At 36.3% G+C, this 20,596-nt stretch overlaps 1 protein-coding gene across 8 annotated transcripts in view; it reads right to left on the bottom strand.

Moving 5' to 3' along the window:
* Positions 1-2,052: 2,052 nt before the first annotated feature.
* Positions 2,053-20,596, bottom strand: part of LOC139968810 (uncharacterized) — a 37,788-nt gene continuing 19,244 nt past the window's right edge. For 5 of the 8 annotated variants that reach the window (XM_071973232.1, XM_071973235.1, XM_071973239.1 and 2 more), the window contains 4 exons: positions 19,722-19,760; positions 19,275-19,445; positions 15,618-15,739; positions 2,053-4,470 (listed from right to left, as the gene is read on the bottom strand). In XM_071973232.1, coding sequence (XP_071829333.1) covers positions 15,626-15,739; positions 19,275-19,445; positions 19,722-19,760 — 324 coding nt within the window. In that variant the 3' untranslated portion in view covers positions 2,053-4,470; positions 15,618-15,625. Of the gene's footprint in view, positions 4,471-7,900; positions 13,660-15,617; positions 15,740-19,274; positions 19,446-19,721; positions 19,761-20,596 lie in introns of those variants that run through there. The other 3 variants (XM_071973236.1, XM_071973234.1, XM_071973238.1) reach the window with 3 other exon arrangements.

The raw sequence follows: 20,596 nt of genomic DNA, 5'->3' as shown, positions 1-20,596 counted from the left end.
TGAAGCCATATCTTTGAAAATTTATCAAAACAGCTGTGACTGGTTTTAGTTAACCATTATGTTTATCACGATTCTTTTCCTATCAATTGCCCTTAAAAAAGGACCCAATTTTGGGTGAAATAAAGCAGATGCTCTTTGTTAATATTCATATGGGAAACGGTGAAGGAACATTCACCCACGATAGAGCTTGGACAAGAAAAAAAACCAAACCAACTTGATTCATGCTCAACCCCAGACCTCTATAAAATACATGGGAGATTGTAACCATGTGATCATGAGTACATGTGTACCTCAAGCGAGTATCTTGAGTCCCTTGGAAACGTCAAAGATTCTACACACGATCAGGTCAAAGGTTGTTGAGTGAACACAATAGTGTACTGATTTCGCATGAACACAGTATTGTCAAAGTTGATGTAGTCTGTCAGGATGTGTGATCTAACTTGATAGGATGGAGTTCAGTTTGCATTGCTCAAGTACATCAAATCAGAATGACCTTTCTCAGGTTTGCTGGGAATCAAATGAGTCTACTATCTAATGTCTACTATCTAATGTCTACTATCTAATGTCTACTATCTAATGTCTACTATCTAATGTCTACTATCTAATAGTCCGCTTTACCTTCTTTATATATCTGTCTTAATCTTATGGAACGCCAAAAGGACCACCACTTGCGATGATAATAATAGTGTACACAAATGGTAACTAAAACTAAATACAAGCGCTATATAAATATTAATTTATTTTGATTATAATTAAAAAGGACCTAATCTTTGGGGAAAATAAGCAGGGGCTCATCATAATGTCAACGTAGGTTACATGTCAGTATTCATCGTGTTCATATGGGATGTCAGGGAGGGAGGGGTATCCCAGCAGTAGTGGTTTTCATGACTTGATTTGCACGGCACAGTAATAGTTACAATACTTTTCCAATATCACTATATGCATCAGAGAAAAAATTCAAAATGACTGGCAGGTTTCATGGGAGACAAATGAAGCTATTTTAATATTTAAAACTTCATCTAATCACCTAATCTGGGCTCAGGTAAAGAACTAAAGTGAAACACTGTCAAGAATATATCTTAACCTCAAGACCGAACCCTTTGATCAACTACTGATCTTAATCGTTTTGGACATTTTTAACACCGATTAGGGTCGAGAAATAGCTTTCCAAAGCAATAGATTAGTAGAAAATGTTGAGTGAAGATGTGTGAAGTATTTCTATTCATAATGACCGACTTTTAAAAGCCTCCAAAACCTTTGTCTTTATGCAACCTTAAGTAAAATCTTGGATTTGTAAAAAATGTTATGCCATATTCATTGTTTTTGTCCAAACATTTTCCTGTTTTGATACCATTATTGTGGAAATTCACTGCAAAATCACTTAAATATATTTAGGAGTTTATTTAATAAGTTGCCTCTGACAATACACCTTACTAATGGTATTCCCATATTGGCTGTTAAAGTGAGCGATTCACTATGACCAAATCTAACATTTGTAGTGGAAATGAAGAGCAAGTTTCCTTACAAAGAAATTTATTGGGGAACATCATCTAGAAAACCTGAACTAGACCTAACTTACAACTCTTATATTATCAAAGTAGTTTTAATGTCGCTTATCTTGAACTTGGATCAAGTTCAAACTTTAAGGGAGTGAAGACTCGCGCACAAAGAAACGTCTGATGCCGGTAATCTGACCTAGTTTCGAATGAAGTGTAACAGAAGTGTTAGACACCACCATCAATCCCAGAAAATACACACACAGCTTGCTACCATCGTAGACACTAGTGTACAAGCAGTACATACAGCTACGGTCAATACCCACAACACAGTGTACATAGCAGCGATGGACATCTCAGGTCCAGATAAAAGATAACAAGGTATCACGTTTCATTACTGTCTGCATTTTGTAGCGACAAGAAAAAAATTTCAAAAAAACTTTTTTCAGAGGGCGGCAAGCCGTTTGGGCGAGTCTTCAATGCCTTTAAGATTTATAAAACAACTTTCTGGGTGGTACCAAAACACTAAATTTGAAAAGAAACACAACAAAATGTATTTGATGAGGAGGATCAAATCACAACTTTTTATTCAAGAACTTTTCACAAAATTCTTTTCACAAAAAACTTTTCACAAAATTCAAGATACATCTCTGTAGAAACTGCTTAAAATGTACACAGTTGTTTATATCAAATATCTAAAAAAGACATTTTGCTCTTCAACTTCATGGATCTATTTGACTTCTCAGTGAAAACAAATCTCTCATCTCAAATGTAAATAATCAAGAAAAGAATGCAAGATAGTAAAAATGATAGAAAATGACATCTTTATATTCTGGGCAGGGGGAAGACTGAGGGGCCCCTGGGGCAAAAATAGTCATTTCACCCCTCCCCTATGCCATGCGTTTCATTAGATGTGAAGGCCACCTTGCACTGAGAAGTGAAAGTTGTTGAGATTTAGCCCAGTCTTGAATTCCACCAATATTTGAAAACTTCTATGTAGCTAAGTATGGCCTATCAAGGCTAGTGGACCCTCTACGATTGCCTGAATGGTCAATCTGTCCCTGCCCCTGTGCTCTTTTGAAAGGGGGGAATTAAAAACATGATGCAATAACGCAAGAAACTAATAAATAACATAAAAGAAACATAAGACGTTTACTACATATTCAGAACCAATGCATTTTAAAGTAAACATGTTTCCTTAACTCTTGGCACAACAGATGAAGAAAGAAAAAAAAAATTATGAACCAGTGCTGCTGAAATAAACATCCTTTCTGTAAATCTGTTTTTTATTTGTCTACAGAAATTCCTCCCCCCCCCCTCTTTAAAACATTAATGGCATTTACAAGTTTCTTCCCCCTTTTGACAACTTTTCACACCATGAGGCTTGCTGTCTTTGCTTAATATGACTCCTAGTCTATTCTGGGAGTTGTTATCCAAGACAGTTCCCTGGTCTATATTGGCTTTCCATGGTTGTTAAACATTTTCTTTTGTCCCAGAACTAGTTTCCATCAGCCTTATTTGTCAGGTGAACTCATTTCCCACCTTCATATGCTATACAAATTGGTGTATAACCGGAAATTGCCCTGATGCTTTGAGCGATTGGACAATATTGTTTCACTGAGGTACTGGATTGACTTTGCTGGCAGAAATGAGGTTGGAACCAGAGTTATCAGCAAATTTGACAACCCCACAGACCATTACTGATATTTCTAACATTTCTGGATACTAAACCAAACTGGTTCCATACACAGAACCAAACAGTCTGGCTTCGTGGAATATGGTCACATGAACGCACTGTGAAGGCATAGACATTTCAATTACCTAGTTATGCTAGCAAACCGTTTCTGCTATCAAACCTGTTAACAACTGTGAAATATGTTGACAACATACTGCCTATGCCACATTCCTTTACATCTATAATTTTGCAGAAAAAATACTGAAAATAGAGATATTCCTTTGACCCCAAGGTTGTTTACACAGACTTAGAAAAGGGTCAAGTATGTTGAAATCCACCCTCCCCCCCATCCAATCAACTTATGGACTTTTATCAATTTCAAAGTTTATTTTATCACCTGAACAAGTGCTACAGAGAGCAATAAAGTTCAACCACTTCCTGTTGTTCCTTAGTACATTAATAGTTGGTTTAAGTATTTAAGTATTGTGAGAAAGTTCACGGTAGGATATGTAAAGTCAGGCCAAAAATTAAAAAGACACCCAGATAGCAAAATGGTTGGAAATCTAAAATTGCCAAATATTCTACGGCAAATTTTTGGGGTGGTGGAAATGGGAAAGAAGACTACTCACTAGGGATTTCTTGGTAAAAAAAAATAAAATAAGAAATAACGACTTTGTCCATGAGACCAAACTAATAATAAATTGTTTTTTACTACTACAAAACGGAATTTTGGAAAATATGAAGGGACGCATGCCACAAAGGACCCTGCGTCTGGTTGGTGGTGGAAATCGGTTAATCAAGGGTTTGCTGATTAAAGAAATGCTGCAATGAAGGTATTTTAATAGTCTAATATCCCTATAAAATCAGCTCTAAGTTTGAAACATTTCAGTATCGTTACCGTTACAACTCTTCTTCCAAAGCTCCAAGAGAGAATACATATATATATACAATAATTTGACTCGCTCTCACTTGAAGGAATGTAAATTAATTCTTTCTTTGTGGAAAACATATTAAATACAACAAGCCCTAGAAGAACACAGAAAGAATGAAAGGAAAATGTATCCCTACAATAACAAATTCATTTTAAGAAAGCCCAAATGTTTTTATTGATTTTTTTAAATTATAAAACTCACCATTTTATCATGTCTACCAACATTAAAATGACTAAACAGGTATGCGTATTTTTAGAGCAAGAATATTGCAATATGAAGAGCAGCCTTTCTGAAGACATCTGGCGGAGCATGGAAGACACAGAGTGTTGCAACGGATTCAAGCAGTCTCGTCAAGGGTAGTGTAGACCTGTGAAACAAACAACGGCATAAAGCATTGCATGAAAACTGAATTAGTAAGAATCCTGTACTCAACAAGAATCCTGTACTCAGTAAGAATCCTGTACTCAGTAAGAATCCTGTTCTCAATAAGAATCCTGTACTCAGTAAGAATCCAGTACTCTATAGAATCCTGTACACAATAGGAATCCTGTACTCAGTAGGAAACCTGTACTGAGTAAGAATCCAGTACTCAGTAAGAATCCTGTACTCAGTAAGAATCCAGTACTTTATAGAATCCTGTACACAATAGGAACCCTGTACTCAGTAGGAACCCTGTACTGAGTAAGAATTCTGTACTCAGTAGGAATCCTGTGCCCAGTAGGAATCCTGTACTCAGTAGGAACCCTGTACTCAATAAGAATCCTGTACTCAGTAAGAACCCTGTACTCAGTAGGAACCCTGTACTCAATGTTTGAATCTTACAGGTCTTTTTATCTTTATATTTCAAGTATTCCATTCTTCTTTCAGTTGTAGTTTCATACCTCTTTAAACATGACCAAGTTAGTAAATACCTCTAACAGATTGGATACTGCAAAATTGAAAGTAACATCCACCTCTACAGCAGCCAGACAGACCAACACTGGGACAAAATAGCAAACTTAACATTAGACTGTAGGGATTGAGTAATCTGGGGGTTTTCCCATTCTATGGGCAATGACTGCTACATATTACCACTTCAGATGCTAGGTCAAAACTACCAACAGGGAGATGGAGGGCTATTCATGCTCAAGTAGTAGTTTCCTGGACGTCACGCTTCTACTTTGATAAGACGTAATCTCTTTCCTATTGGTTTAAGAATCTTGACAGGTTACCAATGTATTCCAGTTTTTCATTTTGTAAATGTGAGATTCTAAGATTGATCAATAGCTTGAAACCATCCAGCGTGATTCAATACAAAGGTCACCACACAACAGCCATGGAGAGATGGTACAATATGCCTGACATGCCACTGGCTATTGACACAATCTAAACGGTGCATTCTCTGGAAACAGACACCACACATTGTTTGGCTGTCTGGTAAACTGTTTTCTACAAAAGGCTCATAAATGTCCATTTGTTATATTAAGGAGCTGATATAAGCACTACTAGTCCCGTCCCTTCCAGGGATTTTATAATGGCAAGTTGTTATCTTGTGTAAAAGTAAGAGGGACGATGTTTTGATCCTAGCAGGTTCTTCCTCAGAGGCTGAATGACAAGTAGACTATAATATAAGTTGTAATCTTACAATTCAGAGCGGCAAATAACTGAAACCTACAGGTGAAATTGTTGATAAAATTCTGCAAGAAGTAGATAGGGATCTTATTGGACTTGAAATACGGGTACAGGAAAAGATGTGCATATCTGTGTATTGGGTGGAGGAGGGAGGGAGGGGTGGAGGAGGGAGGGAGGGAGAGGAGGAGGAGGGAGGGGTGGAGGAGTGAGGGAGGGGAGGAGGCAGAGTGGGAGGAAGGGTGATCTCCAGAATGGAAACTAAAATGTGTGGCGGACTGGCCACACAGGCATTTGGGCAATGCTTGGTGGGCCAGTGGTTGTTAATAGAATACAGACAGGCTGTGTAGATAAATATTTTTAACTGTGGGAATCAGCTCATGAAATCACCATCTTAGTTAATCTGTTAGTTCGTAACAAAGGAACGTGCTATTAGCAACCTGTCCATGCTAATGGATTTTATTTAGGTAGTTTCATTTTTTTTTCAAGCATGTTGTCACAAAATGCTTGAAACACTAAATAAAATCCAGTCTAAAACATATATTTGTATCAATTTTTGTTGACGTTTTTATCTTTCCTCAGTTTAATCAAGTGTTGCTTCTGGAAAATTATTTTTGGGTCATTTTTAAAGGATTATTGTAACCTACAAAATTGAGAAATATAGCACCATTTTGCATCTTAACTTCAAAGAACTTTCAATGGGAAGGGGTACACCCCCTCCCCTTTGAGCCCTCCCCCAGGATGGCGATCACTATGAAAGTAGCATATCAATGAATAATGGCCCGGTCTAGGTGCAAAATACCCGGGCCGGTTTTAAGACCCAGTCTGCCCCTGTTCACACTGCAACATGAAATATACTGTTCAAAATATTGGTTGCATCTGCTCACATCCTCACAACACTGTATATTGGTTTATGTCTGTTTTCCAAGTTTCTGACTGTTACTGCCCAGAAATCTCTCCATGACCGCCATGTGCACCTATATTTCCTACTCAACCTTTCCTGCCTATATGTCCAGCTACTCTTCCAAATGAGAGTTTCTTCCTTAGAACACCATTCTCCAAAAAAGGTTTCCATAGACAAAAAATAGTTCAAAAGTTCAAAACTTCCAATTGGTATGTTTCAATGCCTAATCATAATAGTTAAAAAAAAAAAACACTGATAGAGGTTGGTACCAATCAGAAGAAGTGCTAAATCTTTACTGTAGTTTCATTGGCTGATTGGAATGATTTTTGGTAACAATGAAAGACACAATTGTCAATAACAAGGTGATATGTCCAACGTAGAATTCTGAGGGGCCTGCAGCTAGGCTAGCTGCATAGGTGTCTTTTGGCACTCTGCAACTTCCCAACAATAGACTCTGCATGTAATTAATATTTTTAATTAGTATTGTTTTGATATTAATTCATGCTAGCTGAGAAGGATTTATGCTGCTTTAGGTCTTCTTGTTGCCATGGTGAATGCATCTTTAAAGGTCGCTATAGCACGCTATCATGGAAAAGTTTCTCGTGATTATGAAATCGACCTGCCTTGGTCGTAAAATGACCTCTGTTTTACCAATTAGTCTGCAACGCCTGCCACATTTTTTTTCTTTGTGTGAATGCTGTATGATTAACTACACTGTAGACATGAACATATTTCCACACAGTGTTTACACAGAGAGCCTAATGGTGTTAATAAGCTACGCAGGCTAATTGTAGAGTTTGAGGTCGATTTACGACCGTGGCAAGTCGATTACGTAATCACAAAACTTTCCTAGCTATAGCGTGCTATAATTGGAGCCAGTTTAAGCAGATCTTTGAGTGTCAAATTTTATTTTATTAATAATGAATGAAGTGAATAAAATGTTATAATGAAAATTACTGAAAGTTTTTTTATTTTAAACTTGATATGCAAAATGGCAAGGCAAGATGGGAGGGGGAAAAAGTTGATAAATTTCAAAGTTTAGTGAAAAAACAAAGAAGTGCAGCAGTGGTTGCAATAGCAATAGTTGAAAAATAAATGAGTGCAAAGTGTTTGAAAATGAAATGTGTGTAAATTTTTAATAAAACGACAACAAAAGGGTCTGCAAATGGTAGGCCTAAAATACCTACATACTCAACAACACAAACAATTCCGTCTTAATTAATTTCACAATTTATAGATTTAAATGTGAACGGACAAGGAATGACAGTCAGACAGTATTTCATACTTCCTTTTCAATCGTATATTTTTCATTTCTCTGTGTAAAGATTATCCACCTTTCACCAAATAATGAAAAACAAAGTACAAAATATCTTCTTTATAAGCGTACAAATATGAAAGTAAAAAGCCATTCATTGTTTAATGAAATTTTACACAGAAAACATTTGATTTGTTTTTTTAAGAGCAAGTAACATGGTTCCCATACCTCTTCATTGCATCCAAACTTATTAACACCAATGACAGGAGTTTAGCAGTGGATTTTCCCTCAGTTTGAACCAATTCAAAGTGAAGGGACATGGGGAAGGGGGGGGGGGCAGGGGAAAGGGTTGGAAATGAACAAGTGTACAACACTGAATACCTGCATTGCTAAGTAGTTTGAAGCAATAAGTCACTGCCCTAATTATGCTAAAATATTAAATATGGTCACTGAGATCAATTCACCAGAAGCTATTTGGGGTGGGGTGGGGTGGGGGGGGGGGTGGGAGGGGAATCATATACAATATTTTTATTATTTTGTCAGCTTCTGTATGTACCTGCACACAAAAGCTTATGATGCAACTGTTTTAAGTACAAAGAAACCATAAATACTGGCAATGCCAATCTAGCCAATTCACCCAATGTTAGAAATATCAAATATGGTTACTATCTCTGGTCACTTATGTTCAACCCATATTTTCACCATGGTTACTGTCACCCTTCATTTATTACAGCTCCAATGGACAAATTTTGTCAAATTGTAACCTTCAAATATCTGGGAATTACATGAAACTTTTGATATTCAGGAAAGAAGCATCTTGCAAATTTTAGCCGTGTTAGTTCCAGTTAATATTTCAGACATTATGTAATAAGTCTAAACTTAGCCTTTCCAATGCTTGTCTAATTTTAGCTATTTGACATAAACCAATGCTATTCCTCGTATGGTTTAAAATTGTTAGTTTAACCCTGTTACCTGCTCTAATTATATTAAGCTTACTATTTCTTCCCTTCCCCTTACACTGCTTTCCTTACAGTTTATAATTTGTTAAAAAAAAAAAAAACAGCAAAATAGTGGGAAATAATAGGAAAGAAAAAATGTATAGTAGGTGCAAACTTTCATTTTGAAATGTCAAGTTTTACAACCTTTTGAGTACAATCAGCAAATTTGTCATCAATTTGTAAAAATAGTAAAAAGCAACAGGGGGGCGATTAGTTGCAAATAAGTGGTGCAACCCCATAGTTTGTAACCTAAGCTGAATGTGTAAGGTTGTGCTATTGCTACCAGGAAATAGCACAGCATAAGTTCTACATCCACTGTATTAAGTTGGCCAACAAATAGCATTTCAATCTTCAGTTTTTTTCAAAGTCACTTCCATCTACAACCTTAGTTCTACTACATATATTATGCATGACAGACATAAACAGACCCCAAGTTTTCTTAGTTTCACAAGAAGATGATAAACCGATGGATTTCTTTTCAAATTTTCAACACCACATACAGCATATATTCCCTTTCCATGCAAGCCCCCCCCCCCATCCACTTTTCACCACCATGACTCCCACCTACACTTACCCTAGCCCTGAGCCCCTTCCCCCATCCTTTCAGGCTCTACCTTCTTCATATATATATTGCACTTTTTGGTCTTGAAGTAATGAACAAAGTCTTTAACTTTGACACACACTTTGTTATCAAAACCAGATCCAGGGAGCGGCCGGGCGTAAAATGTGTTTTGTTTTATACATATCGGTATAAATGTGATTTGACCAGGTTAACCCACTTAGCTTTGCATCCTCATCTCCAACAAGGGTTTTATACAGAGAGGGATCCCGATACGAAGCGACGTTAATCTCTTAATCTTTGAAAATGAATATTAAGTAATAATAATTTCAATTAAAGTGATCCTTTAATGAACAAAATGAATTCCTACATATATTGTCTAACCTCTGCGGATGACTGATTTGTTCCCTTGCTATTGTTTTCAACATATTTTTTCTCAAAATTAAACATTTTTTCCATACATGAATGTTTTTTTTTTGTGATTATATCATATTTTCAATTGACAATTGATGTTGTTACAAAGTATGATCACAACTTGCCTCAATTTGTGACAGAGCTACTTTAAGTACAATTAAAGACATTATTAGCAAAAAACCCATCCACCTTGTCTTATGAAAATTCATCCCTAATTAACCCAATTACAGGAACTTCATCATTTTAAGTATTTCTTCTCAAGTACAAAGGTAACTATCATTAATCTATCAAAACTTTACCACAAATAAATTTTTATGCTCAGAAAGGTTTACATACATTATGTGAGAAGCCTGCTCCCAAATCAGGCAATTTCTAAGAAAAGCTTCCAAAACCCACTACTGTTACATGTTTGAGAGAAAACACATAATGAACAATGTTAATGTTAGAAAATACATTTAATATAATAATAAAAATGTAGTAATACATGACCACACAAGTCCTCTCCGCTCTCCACACATCAAACAAATATCAGACAAAATTTAATCGTTAGATTGATCTAAGGAAGTTATCCCTCCAACATGTTTACACAAAATGAAGGTTAAATCAAGCACAACATTTCACCACCCCAAGATACTGTTGACATGAGAATCAATTTACAAAATGCAACTGGAAAATCCCCCAAATTTATTTTTGACTTTCTGACTTCATATACTTGAAATTAAGCCAAAATGAAGCCCATGAAAGTAAAATTGATTAATTTCAACCAAAAAAGAAAAAAAAGCAGCTGCAAGGACCATGACACACCCTCTCTTTTTTCTCGACTTACGAGAGAGTCGAAAGAAAATCATGCTGCATAGAATTATACAAGACATGAAAAAAATATTGTGTTATTCCTATAAGAAATCTCTCTAGTAATGAATAGCTGACAAAGGGCAAAGTTGAAGGAGAGATAGGAGAAAATTGAGCTTGCAATCTCCATTTTGTAACCATTGTAATACCCAACTGAAATTTCAATAGCCTAAAACTAAAACTATTTACAAAGAAAAAGTGAGTTAAATTTGTTATTATAATTTTTTTTTTTTTTCAGTCTCTTCAAAAGGTCTTTTCTTTTTAATGTCTAACATAGGACACAAGCATCTTTTTAATAAGTACTGAAACTTAAAACTGTTTGGCAACTGTTTCCACTTTTTTTTCTTCCTAGGTACAAATAAAGCAGACCATATGAAGTAATGAATACAGATAAAATCTTACACCAATGTGAGTTTCATGCAAAGACTGTCAGAGGTAATTAAAGATCGAGGAGTTAATGAATTCTGTCAGTGGTTTCAATTATTGACAAACTTTGCCAGTGCGCTGTAGTTTTAATCAAAATTGCGCACGTCTAGTCCACAGGATTTGTACTCGAGTCTCTCAGTTTTGTGTCCTTGAGCACTTTTGTAATTTCGCAAGGTCTGGAACACAGTTTTGGGGAATTTGTTTTTCGGTTAAATGAAAAAAGCTTCTATGTAAAGTAAATCAATATGTCGTTTGAGGCTGGTTGCTATGATAGCATATGCTACATATCATCATTTTAATACAAATTATTAGTTTGTTTTATGTCTCTACAAATCTCTACCACACATAACACAAAACGAGACTTGCAGATCAAAACAAGAGTAGGAAATCAATTTTAAGAGATACCTGTCATTTAAGTCCCTGTAATACCATTTCCTCTGAAATCAGTATCATTGACTCTACCAAGTCTCCTAACCCTTACATATCTCATATTTTCAATCATTTATAAACCTTTTCAACATGGGACATTCATTCGATGCTAATAATATTCACTGATGACCATGGAGTGTCCTGCTCAGTTATGTCATCACCTCAGTTCAAAATTGCAACGTTCTTGCAAAATTATGAAAAGCAAGCAAACAAAAATGTCTCGGCTATTTCCTTTCAAACAACAAAAACGTCGCTGCGTTAAATCAACATGCGTTTAATGATTTAATCCCTTTGCCACAAAAATCAGCAGTTACTGAGAACATCAGGACACTAACTTTAACTGAAGCTATATAAATATGTTCTATTGCAGTTGTTGAATCAGAAAGCAGTTTCTGATTCAGGCAATTAGCTAAACCAACGGCTAATGAAGGAAAGACATTTGTCTAAGAAGACCAACGTGTCATCTAAACAGTTCAACCACATCGCAGGGAGGAACTGTGAAATGAGGCATAGAATTAAAAATGGTCGCACTTGACAGACTCATACGATATGATTAATTGACGGGAAAACAAGCCATCTCTAAACATCATTGTGGTATCAGAACAATTCATCTACATCATTAGTTGACAAAATAAAATAGCACATTCCCCTTTGTGTGACTAACTGATATGAAACTGAGTTTAACGGTTCGTGGTGACTCACTAGCATTGAGGAACGACCACATTGCTGTAGCCACAGAGATATCTTGCGCAGATAGATCATGCGTAGATAGAAAAGAAGTAACCGATCATGCGTAAATAGCCCGCATCGTGTTCAGAACGTTGCCCGCCCCCTAAGCAAAATACAGCATGATTAAAAGGGTTACGAATCTCTGTCTGTATGCTGTATACAAACAGTGGTTCCTATTATTGTATCTCCCCTCCTCTTACATCTGAAAACAATCCAGCATGTGTCAACTTTCCAGAAAGAACTCAAGATGTTATCATTTCATGAATGCATATCCATTTGTTCAATAACTGTTGGGTCCATTTTGGGTACATTGCTCCTGCAGCGCTTCTGAGCAGTTTTTTTAACTGGATAAAAGCGCTTTACAGTCTTATATTATAATATAATTATTATTATTATTATCTGTGTCTACCCAATACAGTGCAGTCTGTCGCTGTATGGTGCATGTAAAAATTTTGTGTCCTAGACAGATGTCACCCAGCGTTCCAAGACAAAATGAGATGGTTTAATCATATCTATCAGAATCTCATGACCATCTGGTCTCTATTTTACAGCTTGCATGCCAACCTGACAAATAACAAAATGCAATGCTTTTTTATTAACACTTTACAAAATGAACAACTGCAGTTTTTGTTATTCTTATCCTAACTTCAAAACTTGACTTTGGTTGTGAAATACTATAATTCTTCCATCATTATAAGTCTGATTTGACCTAAGGCAGCTGGGATCGCTTCGGACGTTTTACTATCTTGAACCTTTTATGAAAACCACAAGTGTCCCACAAACTTTTGACAAATGACCTAAATTCTTAAATTTCTGTTACCCCCTCACTATGAGCTTCAAAAACACTCTTTTTCAGAAGCCTGCAGTTATAAACCGCCTTTCATACAGTGACTAAAAAATTCCTAAACCCCACATTTTAATTAGAATTAATATAAAAATAGTTATACATCAAATATCAACTTCAAATTGCCCGAACTGTCAGACGTTAAAGTTTTTTCTTTGAGATGATAGATGGAGATAAAAAAGAAATGAAAGTTTCCATTCACTCCCAGACAAAAAATTGTTCATAAATCCTTGTTTTTGTCCCTTTTTTTTTGTCCCCCCCCCCCATAAGATAAGTGATATGAGCTGTAGAAGGCCATAAGCAGCCACGTCACATTCTAGATGTTTCTCATGTTTATAATATTTCATGATAAACAAAATAAAATCATTCTTATTATAACCCCAATTGCTCTACACTACCACCCTGCTGGTCCAAAACAAAGTTATACACGGTTACTTTCACTTTTCGGGAAGATTACTGTTTGGTTTACTGTGAAAGCAGCAGTTACCATGACAATCCCCTGTCACTAGGGGCCCCCGTAGACAGGTTGATTAGTTCAGACCTGAGGGTTAAGAAATAAATTAAAGTGAAAAGACGAAACAAGTGGAGAATGAAAGGTCGATGATAGCTGACTAGAATGCAGAACGAGGTGGATTAAAAAAGGTTGCTCTGATTTTAATGACACAGGTAGGATGGCAGACAGAAACTCATCAGGGTTTATGAAATGGCGTGGCAGATATCTCAATAAATATTGATTAGAAAAAAAAAAAAAATGATAAACAGCGAGAAAGATGGTGCGATTGCTAGAAAGTGCAAAGTGGTTAGGGTTGGGGTGGGGGGACTGCTAACTAATTTCTATTTGATGGATTAACCTTAACAAAGGATGTAGTGAATAAAATGAAGAGACTGCCAAATTATGAACCAAGTTAGGGGGAGGGGGGGTGGGGGAGACCTGGACTTTGACTCCTTTCTATATGATGGATTAACATTAACAAAGGATGTAGGCCATAAAATGAAGAGACCGCAAAATTATGAACAAAATTAATATGCGAAGGTGAGTTGGCAAAAAATTTCAATGCAAAAGAGCAAAGTTTTAACATAAAATGGTAATGATGACAGACTGAATTGATTAACCACATGGAGAGCATTTCACTCATGTTGGCATTTTAACAAGTTTGTTAGTTTTGCAAGATCTGTGGACTGCACATGAAAACATACCAGTACAGCTGGTATATCGATAAGGCATGCAGTGAAACCTAATGTTACAAGATAACCACAAGTTTTAGCGATTTTCACATTGTACGAGGGACGTCAACATTCCTTCAACATTTCATTTGAAAAAGCCCCAAAGGAAAACCCACAACCCGGTTGCAAACAGGTTCACTCCGGATATTGAAATAACAAATTGAGAGTTTAGATTTTGAGAAAATGTATCTCAAAAGGCTATTATATTATAGCTCTGTTTGGATAATGAGCTATAAATATCCATTTGATCTGGTTGTTTCATTGGTATTTATAAGCCAGTACAGCAGATAAAGAGCAGACTCTGCATTACATACCAGGCTTGTGTGGTTGAACAGCCTCCATCCCTCTCCTCCCCCCCTTCCCTATCCTCCACTCCCCTTCCCTCCCTCCTTGAGCCACACCCCTGATGTTTACCCTACTATGAGGTTGTATGTTATATGAGCCTGTACCCTACATAGCTCTCTATAGAAATAAAAAGTTGATCGATTATCATTATGCTCCATCACAGTCTAGAAAAACAGGCTAAAGTAGAACTGGGAGGCGACTTTGATGAGTCTGAAAACAAACTTAGCTCATCTACTGGGTTTTGATATCTTTTGTATCGTTTGATTTTTCTCTCCTGATGTTTTGAACAGGTTCCAATTTGACCCCAAGGGGGGGAGGGGATGTGAAGAAAAATTATATTCCAATAAATGTGATGCATTCATATTTTGATGTAAAGTTTGGGGCCAAAGGAGTAATCTGTTAACTGTTCAGGACTTTCTTTTTGTAACAATTCTCATTTCAATATCCTCTTGCAAACTGAATACTGGAAATTTTGCAAAACATTTCATTTACAAAAAGGGAGGGGGTGTGAGGAAGGGGCAAGGAGGGATGGGGTAATGCACAAGGGCTCGTACTAACAGGTGGACTTTAGAGCCTAAAGAGAGCATACTTTTGCATCTGTACTACACCAAATTTACACAAAATATTAGCTAACATGAAACAAGCAGAATAAATTTGAAACAACAAAGGAAGCATAATTAGAAGTTTCCAAAACAGTGGTTTTGAAACGCTCAAAAAGATGTACCCTGCATGAACCTTCTGGGAAACAAATAATAATAAAACTAACACTTTTTTTTTCAAGTTCATAATCACAGGATGGTTCTGTGTTTTGTAAGGCCCACACCACAACCCCTTATCTGCCGATTTAGTGAGACCAAAACAACTCATTTAGCTCAAACTTTCCTTTGTGGTCTAAGGAATTTCTTTTGCTTCATTTAAAACAAGTCTTGCCTTATTCATTATACTGCTAGTTTGGCACTCTTCAAAGTTGGCATAGCTTCACTCACATTCTGGTTATAGCGTCTTCTCTTCCCTTGCCCGCCGTGCCTGCCTTCGATGATGATGGCCACAATCTGCAAAACATCAACAAAAAAGTACAAAAATTACTCTTAATGGTGCACAATTAATGCAATTTAATACTCTTCTTTTGTGGCAATCTTGAATACAGTCGATCCTCAGAAAGTGGGTCTGACCCACCGACACCAATGAGAAATTTGCAATTTTTCCAACCGGCACTAAAAGTTTACAACAGTTTTATGCACACAACCCAAATTAGAGCATCAGATGTGTAGACCCACGTAACATACAATTAACAAATAGCGCTTCCGATGTGTAGATCCACGTAACGTACCATAAGAAAATAGCACATCAGATGTAGTCCCATGTAACATACCATAAGAAAATAGCGCGTCAGATGTGTAGACCCACGTAACATACCATAAGAAAATAGAGCATCAGATGTGTAGACCAATGTAAGTATCATAAACAAATAGCGCTTCAGATGTGTAGACCAATGTAACGTATCATAAGCAAATAGCGAGTTAGATGTGTAGACCAATGTATTAACATACCATAAGAAAATATCGCATCAGATGTGTAGACCAATGTAACATACCATAAACAAATAGCGCTTCCGATGTGTAGATCCACATAACGTACCATAAGAAAATAGCGTATCAGATGTGTAGACCAATGTATTTATGTACCATACGAAAAAAGCGCATCGGATGTGTAGATCCATATAACAAACCATAAGAAATTAGCACATCATATGTGTAGACCAATGTAACATACCATAAACAAATAGCGCTTCCGATGTGTAGACCCATGTAACATACCATAATAAAATAGCACATCAGATGTGTAGACCCATCCATGTAACATACTATAAGAAAATAGCACATCAGATGTGTAGACCCATGTAACACACCATAAACAAATAGCGCTTCCGATGTGTAGACCCATGTAACATACCATAATAAAATAGCACATCAGATGTGTAGACCCATCCATGTAACATACCATAAACAAATAGCGCTTCCGATGTGTAGACCCATGTAACATACCATAATAAAATAGCACATCAGATGTGTAGACCCATCCATGTAACATACCATAAGAAATTAGCACATCAGATGTGTAGACCCATGTAACATACCATAAGAAATTAGCGCATCAGATGTGTGCCCCATGTAACACACCATAAGAAATTAGCGCATCAGATGTGTAGACCCATGTAACATACCATAAGAAATTAGCGCATCAGATGTGTAGACAAATCCATGTAACATACCACAAGAAAATAGCACATCAGATGTGTAGACCCATGTAACATACCATAAGAAATTAGCGTATCAGATGTGTAGACAAATCCATGTAACATACCATAAGAAATTAGCGCATCAGATGTGTAGACCCATGTAACATACGATTAGAAATTAGCACATCAGATGTGTAGACCCATGTAACACACCATAAGAAATTAGCGCATCAGATGTGTAGACCCATGTAACATACCATAAGAAATTAGCGTATCAGATGTGTAGACAAATCCATGTAACATACCATAAGAAATTAGCGCATCAGATGTGTAGACCCATGTAACATACGATTAGAAATTAGCACATCAGATGTGTAGATCCATGTAACATACCACTAGAAATTAGCGCATCAGATGTGTAGACCCATGTAACATACCATAAGAAATTAGCGTATCAGATGTGTAGACAAATCCATGTAACATACCATAAGAAATTAGCGCATCAGATGTGTAGACCCATGTAACATACGATTAGAAATTAGCACATCAGATGTGTAGACCCATGTAACACACTATAAGAAATTAGCGCATCAGATGTGTAGACCCATGTAACATACCATAAGAAATTAGCACATCAGATGTGTAGACAAATCCATGTAACATACCACAAGAAAATAGCACATCAGATGTGTAGACCCATGTAACATACGATTAGAAATTAGCACATCAGATGTGTAGATCCATGTAACATACCACTAGAAATTAGCACATCAGATGTGTGCCCCATGTAACACACCATAAGAAATTAGCGCATCAGATGTGTAGACCCATGTAACATACCATAAGAAATTAGCGCATCAGATGTGTAGATAAATCCATGTAACATACCACAAGAAAATAGCACATCAGATGTGTAGACCCATGTAACATACGATTAGAAATTAGCACATCAGATGTGTGCCCCATGTAACACACCATAAGAAAATAGCACAAGCAGACTTGCTCTCAAGTATTTATATTTGTGACAGGTGACTAGATTTATCGCATTATCCAGCTTGACAGTAGCAAGGTTGTAATGCAACATTAATTAATGCAATATCATGAGATGACAAGACTGTGTCTCCCTCTTAGGTTTGAAGGAATATGCAAGTTTTTTTCTTAGAATCATTTCACATCTAGATTTTTACTTAAATGTAGTTTGAGATGTGTCACTGTTAATAGCTTCCCATAAAGTATAAATATATATATATGTATGTATGTATATATGTATGTATATATATATATATATATATATAAAGATATATATATATATATATATATATATATATGGAAATCGTAGTAGGTTGGAAAATCCAGAACAGTGATAAAACTTCTAGCCTCCATCAGGATTCGAACCCGGGCCTCCCGCACTCTACGCGGACACCCTAACCACTAGGCTATGGACGCTGATTGTACGTCCAGAGGTTCGAAACGGGTAAGGAAGGTCGTAATTCCACTGTAGGCGTTTGTCACCTGTATCAAACAATACTAGTTCTGTTTTTGGTGACATATTTGCCTTACTCTAGAGATCAAACACGATGCTAACCAACTCCAAATCATTTGTGATTCCTAAAGCCGGATCTCCAAAGAGATATCTGAACAGACTTTGATAATGAAATGGAGGTAAACGACAAAGGTTAATTAATATATATGTAATTGAAATCGTAATGAGTTGAAAAAACCAGAACAGTGAAAAAACCTCCAGCCTCCACCGGGATATATAACCAAGTTGGAGGACTTACGAGTGAAGAGGTCATGTGTAAGAAGTATACTAGTCAGACTCCCACTTTTTTGTCAAGATAGACGATTTGAATTTAATCCGCTTTCTTTTGTAGAAAAAACTCATGGACAACACATCGAATCCTTTGTTTTTGTCATTGAAAAAAATTGGAGTAACTGCTTAATTTTGGTGAATGCAAGTGCAATTCATAATCACCTGACGAAGATAAGACATCGTCCAGGCTTCAAACAGTTGTCTTATTTTCTCCAAGGTCTTTTAATCATTTCAATTATTATGAGAAACAAAAATCGCTTTTGTTTCATAGTCCATGTACGACATCACAGAGATATTGCACAATGATATCTTCCAACAAATATGGATTCATGTCAATATTTTATATCTGAACATTTGAACAAGATACGAAATATATGAGTTTGATGCGGTTCAGATCACGCTAAAGCTACATAGAGGCGTATGTACAGAGTTTCTACAGCCCAAACAAAATTGTGAGTGAAAGAGTTTGTTTGAACTTTGTTACATTTTTACTATAGAAATATAAAAGCATGAAAAAGACTTCTTCCATCCATACCTTCTGTTTGTTATGGTAAAGAATATATGTGACCATAACTAAGATGATAGCTGTCAGAGAATATGCTAGGAAGTGACTGCTAGATTCTTGTTCAAGGAATTTTCTCTCCTCTTCAATTAAGAGATTACGATCTGCTTCTATCTGTTCATCAGCTCCTGCGTGACCACTTGTCTGTATGGATGGCAAAACAAGATATAATATGTATTAGGTACACACTTTGAAGTTTAGCCACCAAACTAGAATATGCCTTATTTTCCTGCCATATATTTGCCGATTTACATGGCGCTCTTCTTGTAGCGCTACAATTCGTATTCCTGTACCGGTGCTGTGGCAAACTTGCCATATCCTTGCACTTGGGAGCTTAACAGTTTCTCTGTGAAGCATTACTGGCATAGATTTCATGCAATGGTACGATTGTCGGGAAACAGGGAAAGTGAAAAGACGTACCTCTTTCGTTTCTTCATTAGGTTGTTGATTCGCTTCAGACTGAAACAATAGGGTAAAGACAATGACATTATTACTAGAAACATACTCGAATGACATACTGAAACAATAGATTAAAGACAATGACATTATGACTAGGAATAAAAATCAATGACATTATTACTAGAACCATACTCGAACCACATCCTGAAACAATAGATAAAAGACAATGACATTATGACTAAGAACATACTCGATCGACATCCTGAAACAGTAGGTAAAGACAATGACATTATGAATAGGAACATACTCGAACGACATCCTGAAACAATAGATTAAAGACAATGACATTATGACTAGGAATAAAAGACAATGACATTATTACTAGGAACATACTCGAACGACATCCTGAAACAATAGGTAAAGACAATGACATTATGACTAGCAACATACTCGAATGACATCCTAAAACAATAGATTAAAGACAATGACAGTATGACTAGGAACATACTGGAACGACATCCTGAAACAATAGATTAAAGACAATGACAGTATGACTAGGAACATACTGGAACGACATCCTGAAACAATAGGTAAAGACAATGACATTATGACTAGCAACATACTCGAACGATATCCTAAAACAATAGATTAAAGACAATGACAGTATGACTAGGAACATACTCGAACAACATCCTGAAACAATAGATTAAAGACAATGACAGTATGACTAGGAACATACTCGAACGACATCCTGAAACAATAGGTAAAGACAATGACATTATGACTAGGAACATACTCGAACGACATCCTAAAACAATAGATTAAAGACAATGACATTATGACTAAGAACATACTCAAACCATATCCTGAAGCAATAGGTAAAGACAATGACATTA

The sequence above is a fragment of the Apostichopus japonicus genome, chromosome 6, assembly GCF_037975245.1.
Source record: "Apostichopus japonicus isolate 1M-3 chromosome 6, ASM3797524v1, whole genome shotgun sequence".
NCBI classification, from domain to species: domain Eukaryota; kingdom Metazoa; phylum Echinodermata; class Holothuroidea; order Aspidochirotida; family Stichopodidae; genus Apostichopus; species Apostichopus japonicus.
The sequence above is the reverse complement of the archived record's forward strand: the minus strand, read 5'-3'. Positions and strand labels throughout refer to the sequence as shown.